This window comes from Rissa tridactyla, chromosome 2, assembly GCF_028500815.1.
Source record: "Rissa tridactyla isolate bRisTri1 chromosome 2, bRisTri1.patW.cur.20221130, whole genome shotgun sequence".
In the NCBI taxonomy this organism is placed as follows: Eukaryota; Metazoa; Chordata; class Aves; order Charadriiformes; family Laridae; genus Rissa; species Rissa tridactyla.
In genome coordinates this window covers 22,966,916-22,989,674 of record NC_071467.1, presented here as the reverse complement: position 1 = coordinate 22,989,674, position 22,759 = coordinate 22,966,916, and the positions used below count along the sequence as shown (strand labels likewise).

The 22,759-nt window shown below is 49.6% G+C and overlaps 1 protein-coding gene across 1 annotated transcript; it reads left to right on the top strand.

Moving 5' to 3' along the window:
- Positions 1–14,963: 14,963 nt before the first annotated feature.
- ODF1 (outer dense fiber of sperm tails 1) lies at positions 14,964–17,694 on the top strand. The gene is made up of 2 exons (XM_054189563.1): positions 14,964–15,172; positions 17,382–17,694. Exons 1-2 carry the CDS (start codon positions 14,964–14,966, stop codon positions 17,692–17,694), a joined length of 522 nt encoding a protein of 173 aa, XP_054045538.1.
- Positions 17,695–22,759: the final 5,065 nt, after the last annotated feature.

Genomic DNA, 22,759 nt, shown 5'->3' with positions numbered 1-22,759 from the left:
CAGTTGATCTCTGGTGGAGGTTAAAACCTGATGCTGGGTTGAAATAGTCGTGGTGGCAGCCAAGCCTGGGGAGGAAGGCAGAGTCACGTAGGGTGGTTGTGGAAGGGCTGGGTTTGTGCCTCAGCCGTGCCCAGGTGGGATGCCAAGCCCCGTGAATATGGGGTTTGTTCAGCATCTGGCAGGGACGGATCCTGCTGAGGGCAGGAAGGAGCCTGGCTGAGCATGGGGGGACTTGATGCCACATTTCCTCTTGCACTTCGGTTGCTCATGGCTCTCTATGAGAGAGCTCACAGAGTAACACAGGTGCCAAGGAAAACACCGAGGCACTTGGCGTTTGCTTTCCAGTTGCTAAATGGGGGGGGGGGGATAATTTTTTCCCCTCTGCTATCTTTGAACAAATAGGTATTTGTGTAGTGAATGACTTCAGTAACAAGCAATGTTTCAGTGCTGCTCTGGGAGACGGGGATAATCTGAGTTTCTCTCCTGCATCCCCAAACTCTTTCAAGTTTGCTCCAAGCACCAAATTGCTCTCTCGCTTCCTTCCTAGTTAAGGGTGTCATTTCAAGCTGACTGTCTGAGCCAATACAAAATACTGAATAAACACTTCAACATCTTCAAACCTGGATGCTATCAGTGAATTTACAGACTTAAAACCTATGGCCAATTTTAAACTGGATACACATGCATGCGCATGAAGGTTAGCTCGGTTTAGCTACTTTGGTTTTACTTATTTTTAAGAGTGTTTTTGGCTCAAAAATGTGTTGTCTCTCAGGTATTTGGAAAGAGTTGTCCAAAGCACATGATCAACATCTGTTGATTTCAGGTATGCCAGCGGAGCTCAGCAAGAGTGTAATAGATGCAGAGATCAGAGAAAACATTGGCCCTGTGTATTATATTTTTTTAAAGACGGATTTGGAGTTTTCCTACTGCTCAGCAATTTCAGCAATGGACTGGTGATCTGGTTAGTAAAAAACAATATAATGCAAGAAACCCACCTACATTGGTTTAGGTTTTTGTTGGTTTTGGAAGGAATAGTTGAAAAGGATATAAATCAGACACTGCTGCTGTACTGCGCTTGCCTTGCCAGCTTAAAAGAACTAAACTAGTTTAAATAGACAGAAATACTGTTTTGTGCTGGCCCACATCTCAAAACAAATCTGAGCACAAAGACGGTGGAAGGAAGTTGCTAGGAAACCTCACAGTGCGCTGGAGAAGTTTTGCAGCGCAGGCACCTGTAAGAGAGTCGTCACCACCTGCCAGCCTGGGCATTTCCCAAAAAACGCTGTGCAAAATTGCAGCGCACAATTCATTTCCAGAAACGAAACATCAGGAAATGCCTCACAGCCCATTTTAAATCAGTGCAGCTTCAGGGGACTGCAAGCCATTCCCAGAACCACCCCTGAAGATTCAACACGAGGGTCCTGCCCGCACTAGTGCTGAAGCCCTGACTTCTGTGTTCAGGCAAGGTCTGACCAGGCTGCTTTGTTAGCACATGTCTGCACTCGTCTTAATTAGGTTCTTAGGAAAGATCCTTGCTTCCCTGGGCTCCAACTTTGCCCATGCTGAGATTTCAACAAGGTAACCTGAATGAAGCCAGACTAACCCTCTGGAAGCAGGGCCACCCACTCTCATCTCTTTTGCACTTAGTGTCCGGGTGGGCTTTGCCAGCAGAGATTTCCTGCGGACGTGCTGTCACCTCAGGTGGTGTTTCTGCATGGGGATGCTCCAGAAAGCTGAGGTCAATCAACTGAAAAAGTTGCAGGTCCACAGTGTCAACATGCACATGGTAAAGACCCCATTTCTCTACCAAATAGCCATAATTGTTATATCTTCATCCTCTTAACATTTGGTTTCTTTCCTATGGCTACTTCATAGCTGAACACGGCTGTTTCTAGAAGGAAACTGGTAGCTGAACAATTAGGCAGTCATCAAGGACATATTTTTTCATTTGTCATGAGGTCACCTGTCAGTCCAGCTCGTGACTGGGTTGAGACAGGCAAAGACATCAGGTATAGCTAGGGTTGCTTGTCTCTGCACTTCCTCAGTAGCTTTTTCCAAAAATGGGTGATGTGAGGCTCAGCGGTGGAGTGATGGCTGCCATGGGCATGATGAGCAGAGCAAGCTGGCCATGGTTTAGGAGTCTCCATGAAATTCCCTATGTGTGGGAACCCCCAGATGGTGCAGCACCAGCAAATTCCTGCCTGCCACCACCCTTCCTCGCTGTGTCTAAATGCCTGCCCAGAGCATTCCCCACTCCTCCCTGCCCACCTATCAAGATGACCCATCATGGCTAAAAGCCATTAGCACGCAGAAGATGGACCCTGGGATCTCCACTCCTTCGAAGATATGCAATACATTAGGAGAAACCAGGAATACGTGTTAAACCTGAGAAAGCTCCTTTGAAGAAAGATTCATTTTAAAACAAGGATTCATTACACGGCAAGGGAGGCACTCTGGAGAAGATGTGACGCTGATATGCGATGCTGATATGTGAAGTGTGGCTGTTACAGGATTTTCCATTCTGCTTTATCTAGTCCCTTGACACATTAAAAAAAGGAAAGATCCAGATCTTCAGTTTAACTTGACAAAAGCTCTTAGGAAATCCTTTTTTACACAACATATAATCAACATATGGAACCAGCCCTGGATATTCCTGACAGGTTTAGACTCGCTCCTCACTCGATGGTCTAGCAGTGTTCGTTAGCTGTGTCCCCATGTGATGCTGTGGGAGGAAGGGCTCCAAGACATTCTGTAATGGCAGAAACTCAGCTGTTAATTTAAATAAAAGCATTTTCTCCCAATACAATTTCTGGAACCGGAAAACTTTGCAAGAGATATAGCAACACCTGGAGCTTTCCTGGTTCAGAGCAGGTTTTCTGCATTTCAAAAAGGATTACATACACGCACAGAAAGTGTTGCCAGTGGTGTTAGCTGAAGTAAGGTTACATCCAAAGTCTCTCGGTTCCCACACTTCGGGACTCGGAAAGCAGCCCCCATTTCACCTGCTTGCACAGCATGGATGCCTACACCTGAGCTGGTTCCCTGCACCTTCTTTACAGCCAGTGGGGGGAAACAGGGACCTGATGGACTCAGGTGCACAGCTGCTGGTGGGATTAACGGTGTGCTAGGAGCACCTCTCTCCTCCACTGGCTGCAGAGGACAGTGAGAGGGGAGAAGATGTGTTTGCTGTAGAGGTTTGAAGTAAGTGAACCCTGTCAAGGGGCCTGCTGACTGCAGCCGGGGAGCCGTCTGCCTGTCCCTGCTCCAAAGGTGCTGGGTGACTTGCAGGTCCCACTCGGTGTCGGGCGGCTGAAGCAGTCACCTCTTGCAGCTGCTGCCCCTGCCCCTTTGGTAGCCACAGTTGCCCTCAAGCAAGGATGTGCTCCTCCTGTGAATCACCTCCTCGGCTGCAGATGTTGATGTGTCACTACATGTCTGTTGGATCCCTGCGTTCACCGCCTGGCGCTGGTGCAGCGCCGGTCCCGCTCAGACGCAGAGCTGCTGAGTAGTGAGGAGAAACAGGAAAGGCAGGTTCAAAGGCAGGTGTGACACAAAGGAAAAGGTGACGGCAGTAACACCAAGCCAGCAGCAACAGCACCTGCTGCACGTGGCTGGCACAGCCCCACGCAACCCACCGGTGTCCATTGGACCCTTCACATCAGGACGTGCTGTGGCAGCACCCTGTCTCCAGCTGGAAATGAGAAAGGTTCTTCTCCAGAGCATCCAGCACAGGCAGGACTGTTAGAGGCAGGGCACCAGAGCAAACCTAACCCTTGCTCATCACCACAACGTCCGTGTGCATAGGTAATTGCCTCTTCCAAAGCAGCAGCCCTCACATACATGCGCCTGGGAGTTGCAGAGTATCTCCTGCTCTGCCGGATGCATGTGGGCCATCTCAGAGATCAATGCTTCTAAAATAGGGTGTGATCGTTATGGTTCATCAAAGCACAGGCTTAATTTTAAACTCCTCAGGAATATGAGAAGTTACTGTCTGACCCCGTCTCACACCCTAACAGTGCTGCCAAAGGAGGAGGGGAAGAACTGAAATTTTACGCAGTGGCATACGGAGGGATTCAGGATTCATCTAAAATGAAGATGATGAGAACAACGGTTTTGTCTGGTCTTTGACCCTCCTTCACAAATGCAACGCCCTGCATATGGCTAGAGGGGGCTCGTGCTGTGAGCTGGGGTTTTTGTATCCACCGCTGACTGGAAGTGCTTGTCACTCCGATTTGTGCATATTTCCAGTCTGTTTTATAATACAACCAAATTACTGTTCCCACGTTGCAAGAGATACTTCACAGGTTTCTTGGGAGAGGACACCGAGCTCCAAGGCTAACTTTTTTTTCTCTTGGAGAAGAATGTTTCCAATTTTTGTTCTTAAACCATTTAATTTGATAATTACCCACAGAGGATGAAAATCAATTTAAACAAATCTTAGGTAACAACATTTGACAGAGACGTCTTACGCTATTCCTCCTCCGCGTGCAGCTGGTGTTCAGTGACGTGTTTACCTCTGCTGCCATCGCTGCTCTGAAGCTCCTGCCCCCTTTCGTAAGAGACATGGCAGCTTCACGTAGCCTGGAGAAGTTTACATGTAGCCTCAGAACTGGCGTCTTTTGGGGCTGATTCAGTTTTTGTGTCCCCAGATTGTAAGCCAGCCATGAAAAAGAGGAAAAAAATAGAATGAAAGAAAAATCCATAAATTGTGGAACTTCACGTTTCACAATACTTAAGTGGTGAAAGTGCCTCTCGTAGCGTGGCACGTCGGGATGTTCCTGATGCCTAGAGGTATTTTCAGGTGGAGATTCAGATCCCCGTGACCGGCCCTCAGCCAGCCTTTCCTCGTGCTCATCACTGTTGCTAGCGCTGCAGAAACAAGCTACCAGAAGCTCTTCAAATTTAACCACCAGGTTATTTACATCTGCTTTGAGGATACTGTAGGTAAGATCTCTGATGCCCTGGGATAGATTCACTGGAGGAAGTAAGGCTGACCCAGCTCCCATTTCACTACTGCTAAAGGTGGCCCGTGCTTCGTGTCGTGAGGTAGGACCTGCACAGCTCATCCTCTTGGGCCGGTGCTGCACCTTGCCAGAGGGATCCTCGTTGCAAACAAGACCTGCTTGTCCTTCTTTAAACAAGGAACAAAAGCTTGTGAAAAGGAAGGCAAAATCAGGGTTTGGGTTTTCTTGTCATCACCAGAGCCCATGCCTTTTTCCGTCGGTGCAGAAAGAAGCTGTCACAGAAATGATGGGAGGATGATGGTGAGAGCTCAACACCAGAGAAAGACGCTGTGAGTAGTCTGGAGTGCCCAGCTGACGTTGGTGAGTGGTATACATTTATTTGGTAACTTGTTTCTCATTAAAACTGACAGACTTTTTTCTTCCTAGGAGAACAGACGAGAATGGAAATGTTTCACATAATCACCGATTTCACTGAGATAGGACAGAATTATCAAGCACTTTAAATCTTGATACGAATCCCATAAAATATCAAAAGACCAGCATCTAAACAAAGGGCTTCAATGAGCTTGGTTTCGGTATTTCTATTATGTTTCAATTTGGAATGAAAGGGAATTTGAAATAATCGATTTTCCCAAGAAAATGTGACTTCTGAGATTCACACAGCTCTAGGCATCCTCGTGTAAGCCTCAAGAAGCCCAATGATCCCTGATGACAGGCAAGTCTCCTCCTATGCTCAGCGATGCTGCAGCCAGTCCAGCACGCCTGCCACAATGGGAATTCTCATTCGCATCCTGTTGGATGCTCAGGGCCGTCTTCCAAGGTGACAGCACCGATTGCCAGCACCGTCTTTTGGGGATAAGCAGAGGGATGGAAACGCAGAAGTCTTTGCCCGTGTTCGAGTAACCTCGGCACATCCCTGAGAAGTGGGTATGCCTTACCTTCATCCTGCAGAGGAGAAAACAAAAGGTGGCCTTGGTATATACAAACTATTTTCTGTTGAAGTGGGCATGGATGTTGTAGAAATGAAAGAGTTCTCACTAAAAGAGTTCTCTCTTACCTTGCGCTAGCACACTGATTTCTACTCTTGCAGCAAAGCTGAGTTTCACTTGTAGAAGACTGTCCTGAACAGAAGCGGATGTCAGGCTATTAACTAAGAACATAAAATGCACTTTTGTATAGCAAATAACATTTTGTTCTTTATTTACATTTAGGTAGAGGAGATGTCTAAAATGGAAGAACAAGACCCAGCACACACACCAAGTACTAAGCTGTACCGGCAGCAATTGCTCTCGGCACTTGTTTTCAGATGGGCGTTTGCCCGCCCGGGGCGAGCTGTGCGCTGCTGGGCAATACCCCCCGCTCTCCTTCATTCACCTGGGAGCTGGGAAGCACAGACACCACCCTCTGCAGCTGCTCCGCGGTTTGCATCTCTTCTGGGCGCCAGACTCGCCGTTTGCTGAGCCATTTGAACTAAATGGCAGCAGCTGGAATGCAGTGGTGTTGGCTGAAAACAAAAGCTAAAGCAAGGGGATTTTCAGAGCAGCTTTAGGGCCTGAAGAGTACTGCAGTCCTCCTGTGTGTGCTATGGAAAGGTGATGTGGGTGCCTGGAAATGACTCCGGTTGTGACAGAGAGAAGAAATTTCCGTGTAAGCAGCAGGCTGTTCTCTTTAAGCACTGCAGCAGCTTCCAGATACTACCTTTGGGAAGGGTGGACTGGCCTGATGGAGGGAGAGAGGAGCTCTTCCGTGGCATCACCCCTTCCGAGTCTGCATGATGGCAAGCAGCTGCTGTGAGTGCGTCTTCCAAGCGGTCCGTGGTGCCCCATCGGCACAGGAGCAATGGCGGGGGCGGCACGGCCAGGCTGCGGCAGAGGCCGTTGCACGAGAGGAGCAGTGAGCAGGCAGAAAGCCAGCGCTCATGGGGAGGTATTGGGACATTCTGGGGTCAGAAGAGGCTCCAGAAAGGGCACGCTTAGTGAATGGGCACAACTGACATGCCCATGACAGGCACGCCGTGGGCTTTTGGTCTCCAAGGCGTGGTGCTGCAGGGGGTTCCGGTCAAGACCCTCTGTACGCATGGGATCAAGCATCTTTAGCAACAACGCCGGATACCGCGGTGCCCTGAAGTGTGCTGGGGAAAGATCTGTCACCGCTTTAATTGTATTCAAACATGCAAAGCTGAAGTGAATAATACCATGAGCAGGTCAGCAATTAATTAACTGGTTTGCTATAAAAAGAAAGGGTAATACTCATTTTCTTCCACCTGGCCTGTTTAGACCAGACCTTGTTGGGAAGAAGAAAATTTATTCATTTAGGTGTAAGAAAGCATGGCCCACTCTCAGGTCCTCGCCGCTGTGTGCCAGTGGGAGAGCAGAAGTGGAAGACAGCCCGGGATGATGCGGGAAGCATTATTTGAAAGGAAGACACCTTAGAACAGCACCAGGAAAACAAGGAAAAGAAAACCCTTTTAAAGTTGACTAAGCGTCATTGTGTCTGAGCACTCAGAAGTGAGTCAGTGTAAAATATTCAACGAATCATTTAAATTTGAATTGAAGGAACTCAATTGCTCCATTATGAGTTTCAAGTGGAGAAAGAATTCCTTGAGGAAAAATGTAAAAAGCAGTTCTTGGTATAACGTGAATATCTTTTCCCATGAAGGTTAAAAAGTGTTAAATACATAGGTAAAACCAAGAGGATATCAAAGGATGATCTCATTTACATAAACTGTGTGTTGGGAATCCAGAAATGCCGTCCCCAGGAGTTAATTCTACAGGTTTGTATGGGAAGTCGCTGCCACTCCAAAGAGCAGGAGGCTGAGCTGGAGCCTGACGCCCTGGATCTCCTCCAAGCCTTTCAGCAATACTTGGCTGGACACAGAGGTGCACAGTTACATGGCTAATTACTTCTGTTCCATATGGAAATGAGGAGAGGGGAAAATGATCATTATTAACCATTTGAGCACATGGTTACTTGATTTCAGTGTGTGGCTGCAATGCTCAGTGTGCAATTGCTCTCTCAGTTAAACGTCTGGCTTTCTGTACCAGGGTTACTCCAGACTGGGCTTAAAGTGACGTCCTTGCACCACACTTAGTAACGCAGGTGGGGTGGTAAGAGATTCGGGCTGATATCTGTAAATCAGTATGTCGGACACTGGCAAAACCTGCTAGGTCTGAAAATATATCGACCAAACTCTATTTGAGTTGGTCGGTGCTTTCCATACTTGATCCGTTCTTGCTCAAAAGAGACGAAGAGAGGCTTCAAAAGAATGGGCTCATCCAGGCATTATATTTGGAAGGGCAACGAAGGCAGCAATGCTTCCAGTCCTTAGGGTTAGATTTTAGGGGGGTTTTTTTGCAAGCTTCATATCATTTGGAGTATCTTCAAGTCCAGTCCCCATGGACTCCCCTGACAAGGTGGACTCTGAGTGGGGGGGTCCCTTGCTCCTCGCTGAGGACAGGGTCACACCTGGCAGTAAGCAGTGGTCTGAAGGGCATCTTCCAGTTTCCATCCCTCCACGCTGCTTTTACATTTTAAGAGAAAGGTTCTCAGCTTCATGGGTATCTGGAAGATCTTGACAGCCAAGGACGCTAAAGGGCTCAGAAACAGAGAGCCAAAAAACCTACACTGGGTTTGACTTAGCTGTGTTGGGATCTTGTTGCTTTTAAGGTCACCGTAGAGTGAGTTCAAGAAAATCTATGAGACTGACCAGGGCCAGATCAGAGGTGGAGTCTGTGGTATATGCACTCCTTCCTCCTTATCCTCTCGCCAGGTTCGATCTGACTGTGCAGGCTCCCTAGGAGTGCAGCAGACTCGAAGCAGGAGGATGTCCTGTTCCACCGATAAGAAAAGACAATTTCAAAACAGAATTGCAAGATAGGCTTGATAGTGGACTCACTTCCTTGACAGCCCCAAATATGTTTCATTGCCGGATCTTAGCAGAAGTCAAAATTCACCTTGACTTCTCTGGGCAGGGACCTGATTAAGCTGAAACCTGCATCACACCACAGCAGTTTTACCCTGGTTATTCTTCCTGTCCCGGTAGCACACAGCGTCCACGTATCAGCGTATTGCCAGCAACTCGCACATTGCATTTACAGCATTGGGTGACTTGCAGTGAAGGAGAACCACTAAAAGACCCTCTTTGCTACAGGGACTACTGGGACTACCCCACCAGCAGCTGGAGTAAGACAGTGTGCAGCAGAAGTCCTTCCTTCCCCTAGGGAAATGGAGCTGAGACGGTTCTTGAAGTGACAGACAGCACACCTTCAAGGTGGAGTTGACCTGCACTCAAAGCAATTCCCATCCATCCACATACCTTCTCAGCCATGTTTGGTGCCCCTTTCAAGTGGAGCCAGCTTGGCAGACCCACATAAACATGGGTGCCACTTCCCCGTGCCTGAGAAGTCACTAGCTCCACAGTGGTGACATCGGCCAAGTCACCTGCACATGGTTGGTTACTCCTCCAGTGTCTGCCCGTAATTACCCATCTGTGCAGGCAAGCTCTCCTGCAGCTCACAGGAAATAATTACAGAGCAGCTCACCTTCCTGCAGCACAAAGCTCTTCCTGGTATGTCCCAGAGGCACCAGCAGCATTACTCATGGTGGGTGACGTTTTCCAGCGTGATTCTCACAGCCCAGCTCAGCCACCCAGCCCAATGGGAGATCTGGGGCTGGTCAAGCCCAGGACAGCATGTCAATGCTGAGGAGCTGGGGAGGAAGGGGAGGAGTGGACGTGGCTCTGGCTGTGGGAAGCAGCCCATCAAGAAATGCTTGTTTAGCGCTCAGCAGATTATCTGGCCTCAGGAGTGAGCTGCTTCTGGAAATTAAACTGCTCCTCATGAGTCAGGAGCCCAACCCTTTATTACAGAGTTGAGTTGCGTATTTTCAGAAATTGCTGAAAAAGTAGCAGGCATTTTGGAGAAGCTGTTTCACACTGGTGTGGCCCCACTTCCCATTTACTGGGCTGTTTCCTGTGCCACCCCCACAGCTCACCGTCTCCATACATGGAGCAGCTGGAGGTGGTCCAGCATGGTGCTGCCCTGGAAGAGGTGCCCTCCCACCCTGATCCTCCCCTGATAAGGGAGTGAAAGGCAAAGGCTGGTGATCTCTCATGCCAGCTTTGCTGAAGAGATGCCTTCTTAGCAGCTCCACCTGCAATACTCTTCATTCTATTAACCTGGAGGGGCCTTGAGTCTCCTTCGTTGCTCTGCAGGAGTGGATGCAGGTCCCTGGTGGAGAACCAGCAGCCTCACAAAGTCTCTTTACCTGTTTATGGTGATGCCTTAAGACACAGTACCTGCCTTCAGGGGGGTCTACCTCACAGCCATGGCAGAGCGAGCACTTGCATGTTGTCCTTGTCTGGTGATATGTGGTGGTAGCACACAGCTGAAGGACTGCCCTCACCCCAGCCCATGGGTAGACTGGAAGAAGCTGAGGAGTGGGACCTTCATCCTCCACTTACATCTAGCCTTCCTCTGTGGAAAGAGGTGGAACCCACCCCTCCTTCCCCCGCCCCGATTGGAGTCCACGGCCACCATCTCTCTCACAAGCCACCATGCGGGCTCTTTTTGTTTGGGTAGTTTAGCATGACAAACACCACAGTGAGTAGAGCCCATAGTCCATTGTCACCCCCGAGGCTCATGGAAGACCCACTCATGATGCCCACTCAATGACGAGCCCCATGCGTGGGCTCAGCAGGCTTTTCAGGGCTGAGGGAGTTTGACTGAGCACTGAGCTGTAAGATATCCTTAGCCACCTCACCAGCCACCTGCTGGCGGTGACGTTGCAGAGGATGCCAGCTGCAAACAGTGCCCAATGCTAGGAAGAGGCGGCAGCCGCCTTCCAAAACTGTTTTCAAGTACGTACAATCAAGAGCGTCACTTGTCACAGGCAAAGCAGGTGCAGGCTTCTGCTCAGCCCCCAGGAAGTCACAGTAAGAATTATCACCGTGTAGATCTTTATAGGAAGATCATAAAACGTAAGATGACAAATGACTATTAAGTTGTCTAGTCAAGCCACCCATCCATCCCTTGTAAGTGCTAAGGGAATGATTTGCTCGGGGAAGACCAGAGGTTTGAAGTGTGGGGTTTTTAACTAAAAACAGCAATAGAGGCCTGAAAAAAGCACACTGCCAGCACCCAGTTCTTGCTTAGCTGCTGCAGTAAAGGGAAACAAGGCTACAAATTACTTTCACAGCTGTGAATTTCCTTTTGGTTTAAAAAAAACACAGCCCAGTTTTCAGGGCATTAAAAACATGTCCTGCCTGCAGATAGGTTTTTATGATTTTTAAGCACTGATCGAAAGTGTAAGTGAAGATGCGCAGTTGGTGTGCCAGCGCTCGGGGGTGTGCAGCTCTGTGCACACGTGTTTTGGGAAGTCTTTGTAAACCAGCATTGCTACCCCTGAGTTAATTGATTTCACAGAGGACACTCACTGACATGGCATTTCATCCTACTGCAGGATTTCCTGGAAGGTTTCGGGGCACATTAAGACAAGGAAAAGCAGGCACTATTCCCAAAGCAGGGCCACCACACGCCAGGAGCAGTGCTGCACGCTGCGCTCCAGCCTCTGATGGTGGGGTGGGAAAGGGAGCAGAGGAGGAGAGCAGCAGCTCGGCAAACCTCTGCTCGGCTGAGTTGTGTCCGCAGACAACTACTTATCCACATGGGATGTGCGGTGATGCCCCCGAGTTTATTTTGCATGCAGGTCCTTCTGCTCGGTGCAGTCACGGGCCGTGCTGATTCTCTCCAGGTGTGGGAACAGACTCCCCGGGTGAGCATGCCTGCAGGGAAAACTCACACCCCTGGAATAAAAATGCATCCCAACGGAGGCAGCATCCCACGGGCACTGCTGCCTGCACAGCCCGTCTGCTCTCCTGCGGGGCGCGTGGGGAACCCTCAAACCCCCTGATTTCATGCACCGGGGAGGTTGAACTTCACATCATTTTCAAGCTGTTGCTTTTCCTGCAACAAATCCTTGTGCTCAGTGTCTTTGCCTCCAAAAGGCTCCTGCGGTCCAGTACCCCCAGGACTCTGACAGGAAGATTTAGCTCAGTGCTCCGTTCGAGTGGGCTGCTCCACATCTCGTCTCTTCAGATGGGACTTGGCAGACAAAGCTTCCTCTGTCAAATACAGGATTCAGACTCTCACCATGCAAGAGACACCTCCCAAAAGACTCCTTCATGTGGAGCCAAAGAGACTAGAGAGTGTCAGAGTTTTAAAGACAAAATACTGCCATCAGAAAGGTACACAGACTTCGTACAGGAGGGACCCTTCACATGTTGGCAGCCTTTGAATTCGGCTTTTAAATAAAAGATTTGTCTTCAGACTGAAAAATTGATGCCTTTTATGAGTAATAAAGTCTAAAGCCATTTTTTTTTCCTGGATGAAATTACTATTCAATATAAAATAAGCTATCTCTTTTGATTTATTGAAAAGCCAAACTCACATTTTGCCTTGGGAAAATAACACGTTATCCAGCTCTCCAGTTTGCAGATGCCTGAGGCACGACGCTGTTGGTGCTGCTGAGGCCGGGATTAGCTTTTGTGTCAGTCTGAGGGAATATGGTTCACGTCTGGGGCTACAGCACTTATCAGAGATGATGGGACGGAAGCTGATGGTGAGTATCATTGCTGGGAATTAGGGGTTGTTAAGAAGTTTTGTCTCGTAAGTACGTATTAAGCATTTGGCTTTTAACAAGGGATTTTCATTGCTGGTATATGTAAATGTCATTAGGTATATAAAGTTACATTTGAATGTTTGAATTTGTTCTTGCGTATGTTACACCAATGTTTGAAAGTGAGTGATGTCCAACAGGAAGTTCTTGTCCTACTTGAGATGTGACCTCCTCCCCTTTGCGGTTCTTGGGGTCCCCCTCTGAGCACTCCCCGCTCAGCTGCCAGCCCCCTCCAGGCGGTCAGCAGGCAGCCCCACGGGAGCAGCCCCCGGCACCAGCTCGGCTTTGCCTCCTTGGAGGCTGCAGGGGACATTTTCTTGGGGCTTGGATACAGCTAATAATTGAAGAAGGCGCTTCCTCCATGGGAAGGTGCCAGCAGGGTAGAGCAGCTCCCAGGCTCCCGAGGGCTCTTCTCCTGCTGTGTTAAACACACAGGGACTGTGCATTCCCACTGATACTCGGTCCACTGCAAGCCCTTAAAGACCAGACTTCCCTGAAATATGAAGCACTCCCCACTCCTGTTCTCTTCTCTTAGTTTTTCTAGCAGTATTAGACCCAGGAGGTTTTGGTGTCAGTGCTGCTTGTGATGAAAGTCCACCACAGGTGCCTTTCAGGCAGCCAGGCAAATCCCTCCATGCCGCCAGCGCCACTGACACTGAAACCCGTGCAGGTCGTTCTCAAGAAAAAACAATGGAACGGCCTGACAGGACACGATGGCTTCGGAAGTCCTGGAGGCAGGAGCTGATGGCTGCAGCCCCTCTGCCCAAGCTCGCTGAGGGAGCAGGCAGCACCCAGCACACACAGAATTTGTGAGGGTAAATCTGTCCGCTCAGATAAGTGCTCGCAGCAGTGGCCTGAGCGCATACGGCACATGTATCCTGTCCCCTTCTCTGCAAAATAATCACAGGATGCAGCATCCTTTTTGCTCTGTCTCCCATCAACCGAAATCCTCGTGTTGCCCACTCTTGGCAAGGCAGCTCCTCGTCCTGATGCATAGGCAGGTGAAAGCTGTGGAATAACATCTGTAAGGGGGCGGGAGGCAAATACCCAGGTCTGCTTTTCTTAGCGCCTTGTTTGCTTAATATGGTGTGAGAGCAGGGACAAAAATATTTTTGAAGGTGCATGTTCTCAAAATGTTGCCAGAAGTACCTTAACTGCAGCCGTCAGCTAAGGGATATAAAGAGAACCTCCCATTTCTGCACAGTTTTAGCCATTTGCTGTGTCTGTCCCATTAAAAAAAAAAAAAAAAAGGCAGAGAGAGAACAGGCAGAGGGAGAAGGTCCTGATGGGAGCAGCGTGTTTGAAATCACATCTGAAACTTGTAGCCGCTGGAGAAAAATCCAGAAGAGAGCCAGCAGGATGGGAAAGCAGGATAGCAGGATGCTCTGCCAGGGAGAAGCTGTGCAGGAATTCTTCACCTTTCCCTGGCACTCACCGGGGTGCCGGTGGTGCTCCTGAGGGTGCCAGCACCCCGCAGACCAGCCCAACATATATTCAGGCCAAGGCTTCTGGTGGCCTAACGCCATGGCAGTCCATGCTGGGTGTCAGCGAAAAACATATGTAGGCATCTCACATCCAACGCCTTGTGCAAAGCACTTGAAAAGGAGGAAAAAAAACATAAGGAGCGACTGCAGCTCTCCTTAGTTTACACATTTTCTGCAAGGCTGTGGGGAACGGCAGCAAGACAGCGAGGAAGGGAAGGCTGCAGGGGACTGCAGCAGGTTGGCAGCTGCCCACTGTGCGTTTCCCTTCTCCCAAGGCAGCTGTGGTCAGGAGCCGGGAGCGGGAATCCCCATGAGTTTCAAGAGGAGACGGCGCTTAAAAGCTTGAGTGGAGACTTGGGCTTTGGTCCATGGGGATTTCTGGCTGGGAGCGGAGTGGGATGACCACACCGGTGTGCCAGGGCAGGCGAGAGGGGATGGTGTGGGCAGCTGTGCTGAAGCATGTGCTTGACACCACACCAAGTCGTGTTCCTGATGGCCCTTGGCTCTGCTGCCTGGCCACTGCGCACGTACCCCCGCCATGCCCACGGTCCCCAGCGTGTCCCCCTGCCACAAGCCCCCCCGTCCATGGGTGGGAGCTGCCATGGCGGGGATGGAGCTGTGGGCAGACCCGGGATGCACTTCCCATGGTGACTGCGGAGCTGTGACGCGTCAGCAGGCCCGTGACGTCATAAGGTGCCCGCTGGGGAGGCTGCAGGAGCTCCCGTGGCTCCGCTCCCACACTCACCTCCAGACGAAACTCCGGAGGCAATTTTTTCCCCCCCGCCACGAGCGCAGGCTGCCACGGCCGCGCTCGTGCCCTGACGTGCTTTGCAGCGCGACGATGTCGTTGCACAATTGCCTTTTGGAAGAGGCCGAGCGGATTTTGAGGCAGGGGGAGAGAGAGATGCGGAGGCAGATGAGGCACCTGGAGCTGCACCTGCAGCAGCTCCGCGAGGAGCTGCCCCTGTCCTGCCCGCACCAGCCCGACCCCGGCTCCTGGGAGACAAGGGCCCTCACCGCACGCCTGGATGCGGAGCGAGAGCTGAGCAGGTAGCAGAAATTTGCCTGCTTTCTACGGGCATCATCATCCTTTAAAGCAGGATGAAGGGAGGTTTGGTACCGGTATCAAGAACAATAGTGGAAACAGATAAGCAGGAAGGGAGAGAAATAGCCATTTTCAGAGAAATTAGTTGAAAGGGGAATGGGAAGCACAGTTTGTTCAGCTAGGCAGCCTGAGAGGAGCCACGCAGGCAGTGCCTGTGCTGGAAAGGGTTCGGGCTACGGTGTTGTGACGTTAATCATCTCACAAACTGCGTCTAAATTAAAATACGCGACTAGATCCAAAGCTGTTCAGCTGTGGAACAAAGTCCATCTTCAATGTAAATTCAGTTTAAGTCCTTTAAACACATAATTATCTTCTTCAGTAGCCAAAACGCGCTTATGCGCAGTGGGGTGCAGCACTGACAAACCACAGACCTGTGTCCATACTTCCCCACCTCGTATAGTAGGAGGAATAAGTCTCAGGATTTCTACACCTCCATTTTGACCACTGGGGTGATGATTTTATTTTGTTAATGAGTTCAAGATTGACTCTAGTAAAAACCCAAAGGTACCCTATAGGAAGGGAGTTTTTGAATGATAAAATGGTACCATTTGCAGTAAGGCACAACCAAACATGGAGAAAACAGAAGGGCTGAGAAGTCCCTTGGCCATCAGCAGCGGTGGGAGTCTCTTGCTGCGTCTGTGGCACTGGTGTTTTCTCCCCAGACTCAAGCTTCTGTCTGAGTCCTCTTGTGTGGTGCCTGCTGATGATGAGACCTTCATCTTGGCAATTTGAAGTGTGACATTTTCATTACCCGTAGAGCAGCAAGCATCACCCCACAGCCTGCCACGTGCATCATCTCCTGGGTGCAATAAAGTTAGAGTAAAACAGAAAAAAAGCCTGACCACGGGTTAATTTTACACTGACTTCAGGAAAACCAAAAGTTGCTGTGGGATTACTTTAAAGTTACCCAGTAGCTGCAGCTCACGCAGGGACGTCAAGCAGCAGATTTCACGTCCCAGGTGTTACAGGACTGATGTCTGCATCCAGATTTTCACTGGCGCATTGAGTACCAGAGCTGGGCAGGTGTAGCATCCCCTTGCAGAATCACTGCACACCAAAATCCCAGTGAAGGAGTGGAAATTCAGTCTGAAGCTGTGGGGTCTCAGGAAGGGCCGTGGGATGTCAGGGCACAGTGTCCCTGAGTGCCAGCTCCCTGGCCCTGCCACACTCAGGGCAACTTGCTGGTTTGAGCACAAGTCCATACGACTGCCATACAAAACCACACCCCAGCAGGATTTCAGTCCATCGCACCAGGGAATTCAGCCAATTCCCCTTCCCACAAAAAATTCTGGGAAGGACCAACTCTTCCCAGCACATTTATTCTCCTCCAACCAGCAATATAAAAAAAAAAGACCAAAGGGGCAGGTAGAGGAGCCAGCTCTTACAGAGCACAAAAAATACATCCCAAAATCACCACACCAGGTTGAATCATTGCAGGCTTACAGTAGGATTGCTGAAATGGGTGTACCTTGCTAATGAACCACTCGTTAGGGATTTGTCCATTCCCTCATTGCTTGCCCTATTTCCGCTTCCATCACACCCATTATCTTTTTAATTTGGTGCCTTGTGTCCAACTTAGCTATTACAACCGAGGTGACCCTTCCATTGTCTGCTTTACAAATGGTTTTGAATAGGAGCCAACCTTCTGGTTGAGCAGAGTCGCTGTTTGACAGTATTAGAAATCATTTTAACAGCTCAGTGAACCTCCAGCCCAGCTCCAAAGGAGCATTTTGGGTTTGGTCTTTTTTTGCCAGATGTGTCTCCTGCCCACTGATTGCTTTAAAGAAAACTCCTAACTGAAAAATGTGATCTGTTGTAACTGTCCGTTGAAAATGCAGGACAGGACATAAGATGGACACGTGGCTTCATGAGTGTACGTGCATGTGAAAGAGGAGCACTGGCTTCTCTGTATTTAGGTAAAAGAAGTTTTCAGCTCCACCATTGCCTTATCCCAAGAGGGGACACTGAAATCCTCCTGACTGCTGTGTCATGCAGGTGGGAGCTCCTTCTGGCGGTGCAGACACCACCCCAAGGGCTGTACATTAGCATGAAGGTGGATCCAATAGTTTCCTATTTCCTTCTCTTGTCCTTAAGGTGGTCCACCCGTTCCGCTGTGAGTTGGACTGAAAGGCTGTTGTCTTGTTTTTATTCCAGCATGCAAAGAAGACTTAACAGCGTGTTGGACTCTTCCCATGATGACAAGCTTTTGGCTTTGGTGGACGTGGAGGGTTTTGTCCCCAAGGAAATCACTGTAACAGTGAAAGATGGGAAGGTGAAGGTGTTAGCGGAGCACAGGGAGGAGCACACCACCTCAAGAGGGAAGGAATATAACTACAAAAACATCATGAAGGAAATCAGCCTGCCACCAGGGGTGAGTGAGGACGAGGTGACCTACTCACTGGGATCCAATAACGTCGTGAAGATCAAAGCAGCACACAAGTGCTACCCTTGTCTCCCGAGCCGCTGAGCGCAACGGGGAGCAGCACCTGGGCACAGCCCTTCCTCTGCCACATCCCTCCTCCCCATCGGCTTTAGCTCTGCCCCGATAACCCTGCGCCAGCAGCTCCTCGGGCCTCTGCCAAAATAAAAGACAGCATTCCGAGCAGATGCGTGTGAGTCTCATTTTGAAGGGGTTTGGTGGGAAAAAAGGAGGAGATGCCAACAGGAAAATGCCAAGATGATTTTGGGCATACGCGCCTGCGGTCGCTTGCTGGGTTCCGAAGGCACGGCTGGAGGTAGCGTGGCTCAGGCTGGGGATTACTGCTGCATTACCACCTCGTGGGTTCTAAAGGCTGAGAGGCACCATTTATGATCTGTCACATTTCTGTGAGGACACTTCTCTCAATCCCACCACTTCCATTTGAGCTGTAGGATATTTCCAGGAAGAAAACCTTGATAATGAGCAGCTTGATGGGAGGAGCCCCCCCCCAAAAAAAAAAAAAACCCAAGCTGTGCCCCTTGGTTTGATTCTTGCAGAGGCTGCCCGGGTGGGAAGAGCCATGGTTGAAGGACAGAGAGCTTTTCCTTAGAAGACGTTGGGACTATGGCAGAGCGCCTACCAGCAGAGGAGGGGATGACTAAAGCATTTCCTGCTGTAGGAATCAATAGCTCCAAATGAATAAGAAAACATTTCTCATGTTGGAAGAGGGGGGAGAATTGTCAATACAATTTTTTCTAGGTAACATTAATGAAAAATTTAAGGTCCAAAGTGGGACCTCACGTAGCCACAGCCCTGGCTCTCCCCGAGCACAGGGACCAGCAGGATCAGTGGGATAGGGGTGACACCAAGAGACAGCCTTGTGGGGGGATTGCATTTGCTGCCCTGGCCTCAGCACTTGGGCACGCACTCCTGCGGGAAGCAGGGTTAGTTTTCACTGCAGAAAGGCACGTAACAGGAAAATGTACCTAATGCCTGCATTTGCAAGCCGCCCGGGCAAGCCATCTCGCTGGGGCAAGCCATCTCACCAGCGAGCACCACCTGGTTCAGGCTTCATGAGCCCCCAGGGCTGGGGGGAGGAAGGTTGCCGCCTTTTTTTGTGGCACGCTCCCCTGTAGCAGATTTTCCTGGTGGGAAACTTAATGCTTGAGGTTGTGCTGTCGCAGAAACGAACCTCTGATGTTAACTAACCTGCAGGGTGGGCAGCCTGCGGGCGGGCGCCATGCAGGTGTGCTGCAGGCTTGAAACCCCTCAGAAGCGGCGAGTTGTCCCCTGCCATTAGCCTGGCTGAGAAATGCAGTTGTTGGCTGTCACACAGGGGGACCCCGGCCCTCACAGGGCCACCGCGCCGCTGGGGCAACTCGCCTCCGGTAGCTGAAGGGTCCCCAGTGCCAAGGGCTCCCACCCACTGGTGCAACGGGGATATTTCCCTGGTAACACTCACACCTAAAGAAAACAAAGCTAGACCTTTATTTTCAGCCTGCAAACAGCCAGCCCTGCTTCCACAATTTATATTCATCGTATGAAGGTGGTGAATTCAGAGGAGATGGGTTACAAAGCAGCGAGTCAATGGCTGGGAGCACCACGGTGTGGGGAAACCCCCGGTTCCACCGCCCCCTGCTCCTCTCCTCCCAGCTGGAGACATGCTCCGTCAAGGAGCGAAGCCATCCCTGTCCATGCATTCAAAAGGCTCAGAGTGGCCCCCTGCGCTGATTTGGTGGCATTTAGGTTAGGCTGGAGAAGTCATAAGCACTCGGTCTCCTCTCAAGTGAGCACAGCCCCTTAGGGCAGCTCACTACAGGCATCTCCCCAAAATCACCAGCACCTTGAAACTCCTTCAGTCAAACATCCCAGCAAATGGTTGAGAATCAGTTTGGCTTGGCCATAACCAGCTCAGTAATTTAACTTCTGTGCAAGAAATGAGCTGCTTCTGGCATGTTTTCAGCATCCAGCTAGCACTTAAGAAACCATTGATAACAAATTTTAAGCTTTATGGGCTTGGTGTGTAGCTGGGTTAGTAGAGAACCATAGAGCCATGGAAAGGTTTGGGTTGGAAGAGACCTCTAAAGATCATCTAGTCCAACCTCCCCTGCCATGGGCAGGGACATCTTTCACTACATCAGTTTGCTCAGAGGCGCATCCAACCTGTCTTGAACGCTCCCAGGGATGGGGCATCCACAGCTTCTCTGCGCAACCTGTTCCAGTCCATCACGACCCCCATCGTAAAAAGTTTCTTCCTTATGTCTAATCTAAATCTACCCTCTTGCAGTTTGAAACCCCTTGTTCTGTCACTACAGGCCTTGGTAAAACAGCTCTTTCCTTCTTTCTTATAAGCTCCCTTTATAAATTGAAAGGCTGCCTATGCACAGGTAGCCCGATTCTGATGATGTTCATTGAGGACATTAAGAAACAAGCCATACCTCAACTAGGAGTCTGCAAGGGAGCCTCTTGTGAAAGCAGGCAGCAGGGATGGGGTCTGGGGATGCTACAGACCCCCAGAGAAGACCATCTTCTTAGGAAGCAACCCAGCAAGTAATAAAACTGAAACCCCTTTGGGATATAGTCTTCTCACTTTGTAACTATTTCTACAGAAGCTGTCTAAGCCTGCACAGGAGGAACATATTTCAACACCTCCCATCTACCCGTGACTTCAGACTTGCAGAATATATCAAGTCCCACAGTGATCATAGGGCTGGCTATGACTGCTCTCATCCTTATTGCTCATCCTTTAACACATCCTCTTCACACGTTGTTCCTAAATTAAGCTCCTAACACCAAATTACACTCCTGAGCAGTAAGACTTTATTGAAAGATATGACTTAATTCCCAGCATTCAAGACTAGAAGGCACTGTCAGGTCATCTGTCCTAATCTCCCACTATATTATCTTATACCACAAATAATCTGACCAAAGTCTAACTTCCAGGAAGGTCTTTATTTGAAGGCTTCAGGAGACAAACTGCGGCAACTCTCTTTGTATTTTGCTCCAATTGGTAGTTGCCTTGTAATTAAATGTCATGCCTTGTTACTAACATGAGGTTGTCTGGCATCATCACTTTTTTTTTTCACTGCCAGATGACAAAAGCCCTCAAAACTGACTTTGTAGTAACTCAGTTGCAGCTATGAACTTCTACATTATAAGCAAGTCACTTTTCAATCTTGAAATTCTGAAGTTTCTCATTGTAAGACATGGTGCCCAACTTTTTAATATTTTTAGCTTGTTCTTGCCCCCTTTTTCAAGTTTTTGGTGCCATTGGCAAAGGTGGCCACCAGGACTGGCTGCAGCAATTCCCTCTCCACCCCACCAATACAGCGTACGGAGGCAGAAACGTGGTGTTGGGTTTTTTATCATCTTCCCAAGATGGAAAGGTCTCTGTATCTTTCTGATGCTGCATTGCATGAGATTCTCTGGCTGGATGGCCATTTCACCCGCAGCCCTACACATCGCTGAAGGGTCCCACCCTTGACAGGCTGCAGCCTGGGCAGGTGCTCCATGCTGCTCCTCATCATGCTGTAGATGCAGAGAAGGTTGGCGTGACAGCCCAGGGGACATGAAGAAACATCCAGGGGGAAGCATGCTTCAGTTATTAAAGAAAGATTTAGGAAAAAACTGCTTGGTTTATATTTTTTCTTACAGAAATGAGCCACGAATAGCCATTTTTTCCTACTTATTAGGACTCCTAGTGTTTAAATTCAAAGAGGACTTGCAGACTGAGAGGAACTTAGTGGGAATTCTGAAGAAAATTCCTAATTAATTTTACATCCCATCAAATGCTAGTCTAGGTTGGTCGGAGCATCTTTAGGACCTTTTCCATAATAGAAGCAAATCACTCAAATAGTCACTTAGTTTTGTGAATACCTACATGCTGTAAATACCCTGGGGCATACCCCAAAGCGTTCTCAAAATCTGTACCCTCCAAATACCACTTAGATGAGGGTTTGCTCAGTGAAAATACTTTTGGAAAGCTACCATTAGCACAGCAAGACGTGCTCACATCAGCATCTCCCTTACAGAAATTCCTTGGCCACTAGGTGGCAGATTTTTTTTTTTTTTTTTTAATTTACCACTGCGTTAACTCTTTTTTAAATGCCAAGCCGGTGAAGGTGGTGTTACAAAGCAAAAAGGCTGGCGTGCGCTGCAGCTGGCGTTTGGTTTGCAGTGTTAATAGCAGCTGGAGGAGGGCAGGAGTTAGAGCTGCGGTTTGTGATCCTGGGCGTGCAGGAGCCCTCGCGACACACCACCATCACGATAGGTTCTGCACCGGATTATATCGACTTTCGATCCCGCAGCTCTTCCCCCCCGGAGAAAAAACAAGTTTCTTTTGCAGCACAGCTCTACCGCAGCTATTAGCCTCAATAGGGATTTCCAGGAGTTAATGGATTCTTCAGCATATTGTTGCACCAAATTATTTTGGGGGCCAATTTTGACCATCCTCGCACGGCAAATACCCTCTCTGAATTCCCTGGCACGAGGAAGATGGCTGAGAGGGCGACTTGGCTCTGTAGTAATAAACGTTAGCGCATTCTTGAACTCTAGCCTTATCGGGGCATTTATAAATAGCCGGAGCCCCAGGGAAATTGTAATGGGAGGTCATCTGAGGATGCTGGCTCCAGGCATCTCTTCGGTCACGGGTTTCTAGGGGTTTTCCTCCAGGCCGGCAGTGCACTGCAGGCCTCCCGCTCTCTCTGCAGGCAGCGCCGGCGCGGGAGGGATGTTCCTGCAAGGGACCAAGTTGGTGAAGTTGCTGCCTGTGGCGGGGGCCAGCCCCTGCTCTTCACCCGTCCCTTCCTCATCCTCCCAGGCCAGGCTGTCGGCATCACGCCGGCCCTGTGGGGCTGCCCTCCGCTGCACCTCCACACGGGGTGAGGAACTTCATCCACCCATTTCATCTGTGCCTACAGTTAATTTTAACCATCGTCCCCTGATAAGCCGTTTGGCATCTCAGTCTCTTGGATAAACTTTCCAAGCCTGTTTTCAGTCATTTTCCCTGGAGAAAGCGCTAAGAGTTTAGAAGGCGGAGCAGGAGCCGTTGCTTCAAGCCTTCCTCTGTGCCAAAGTCTTGGTGGATTTGTTGGCATTCTGGATCCTGCACTTG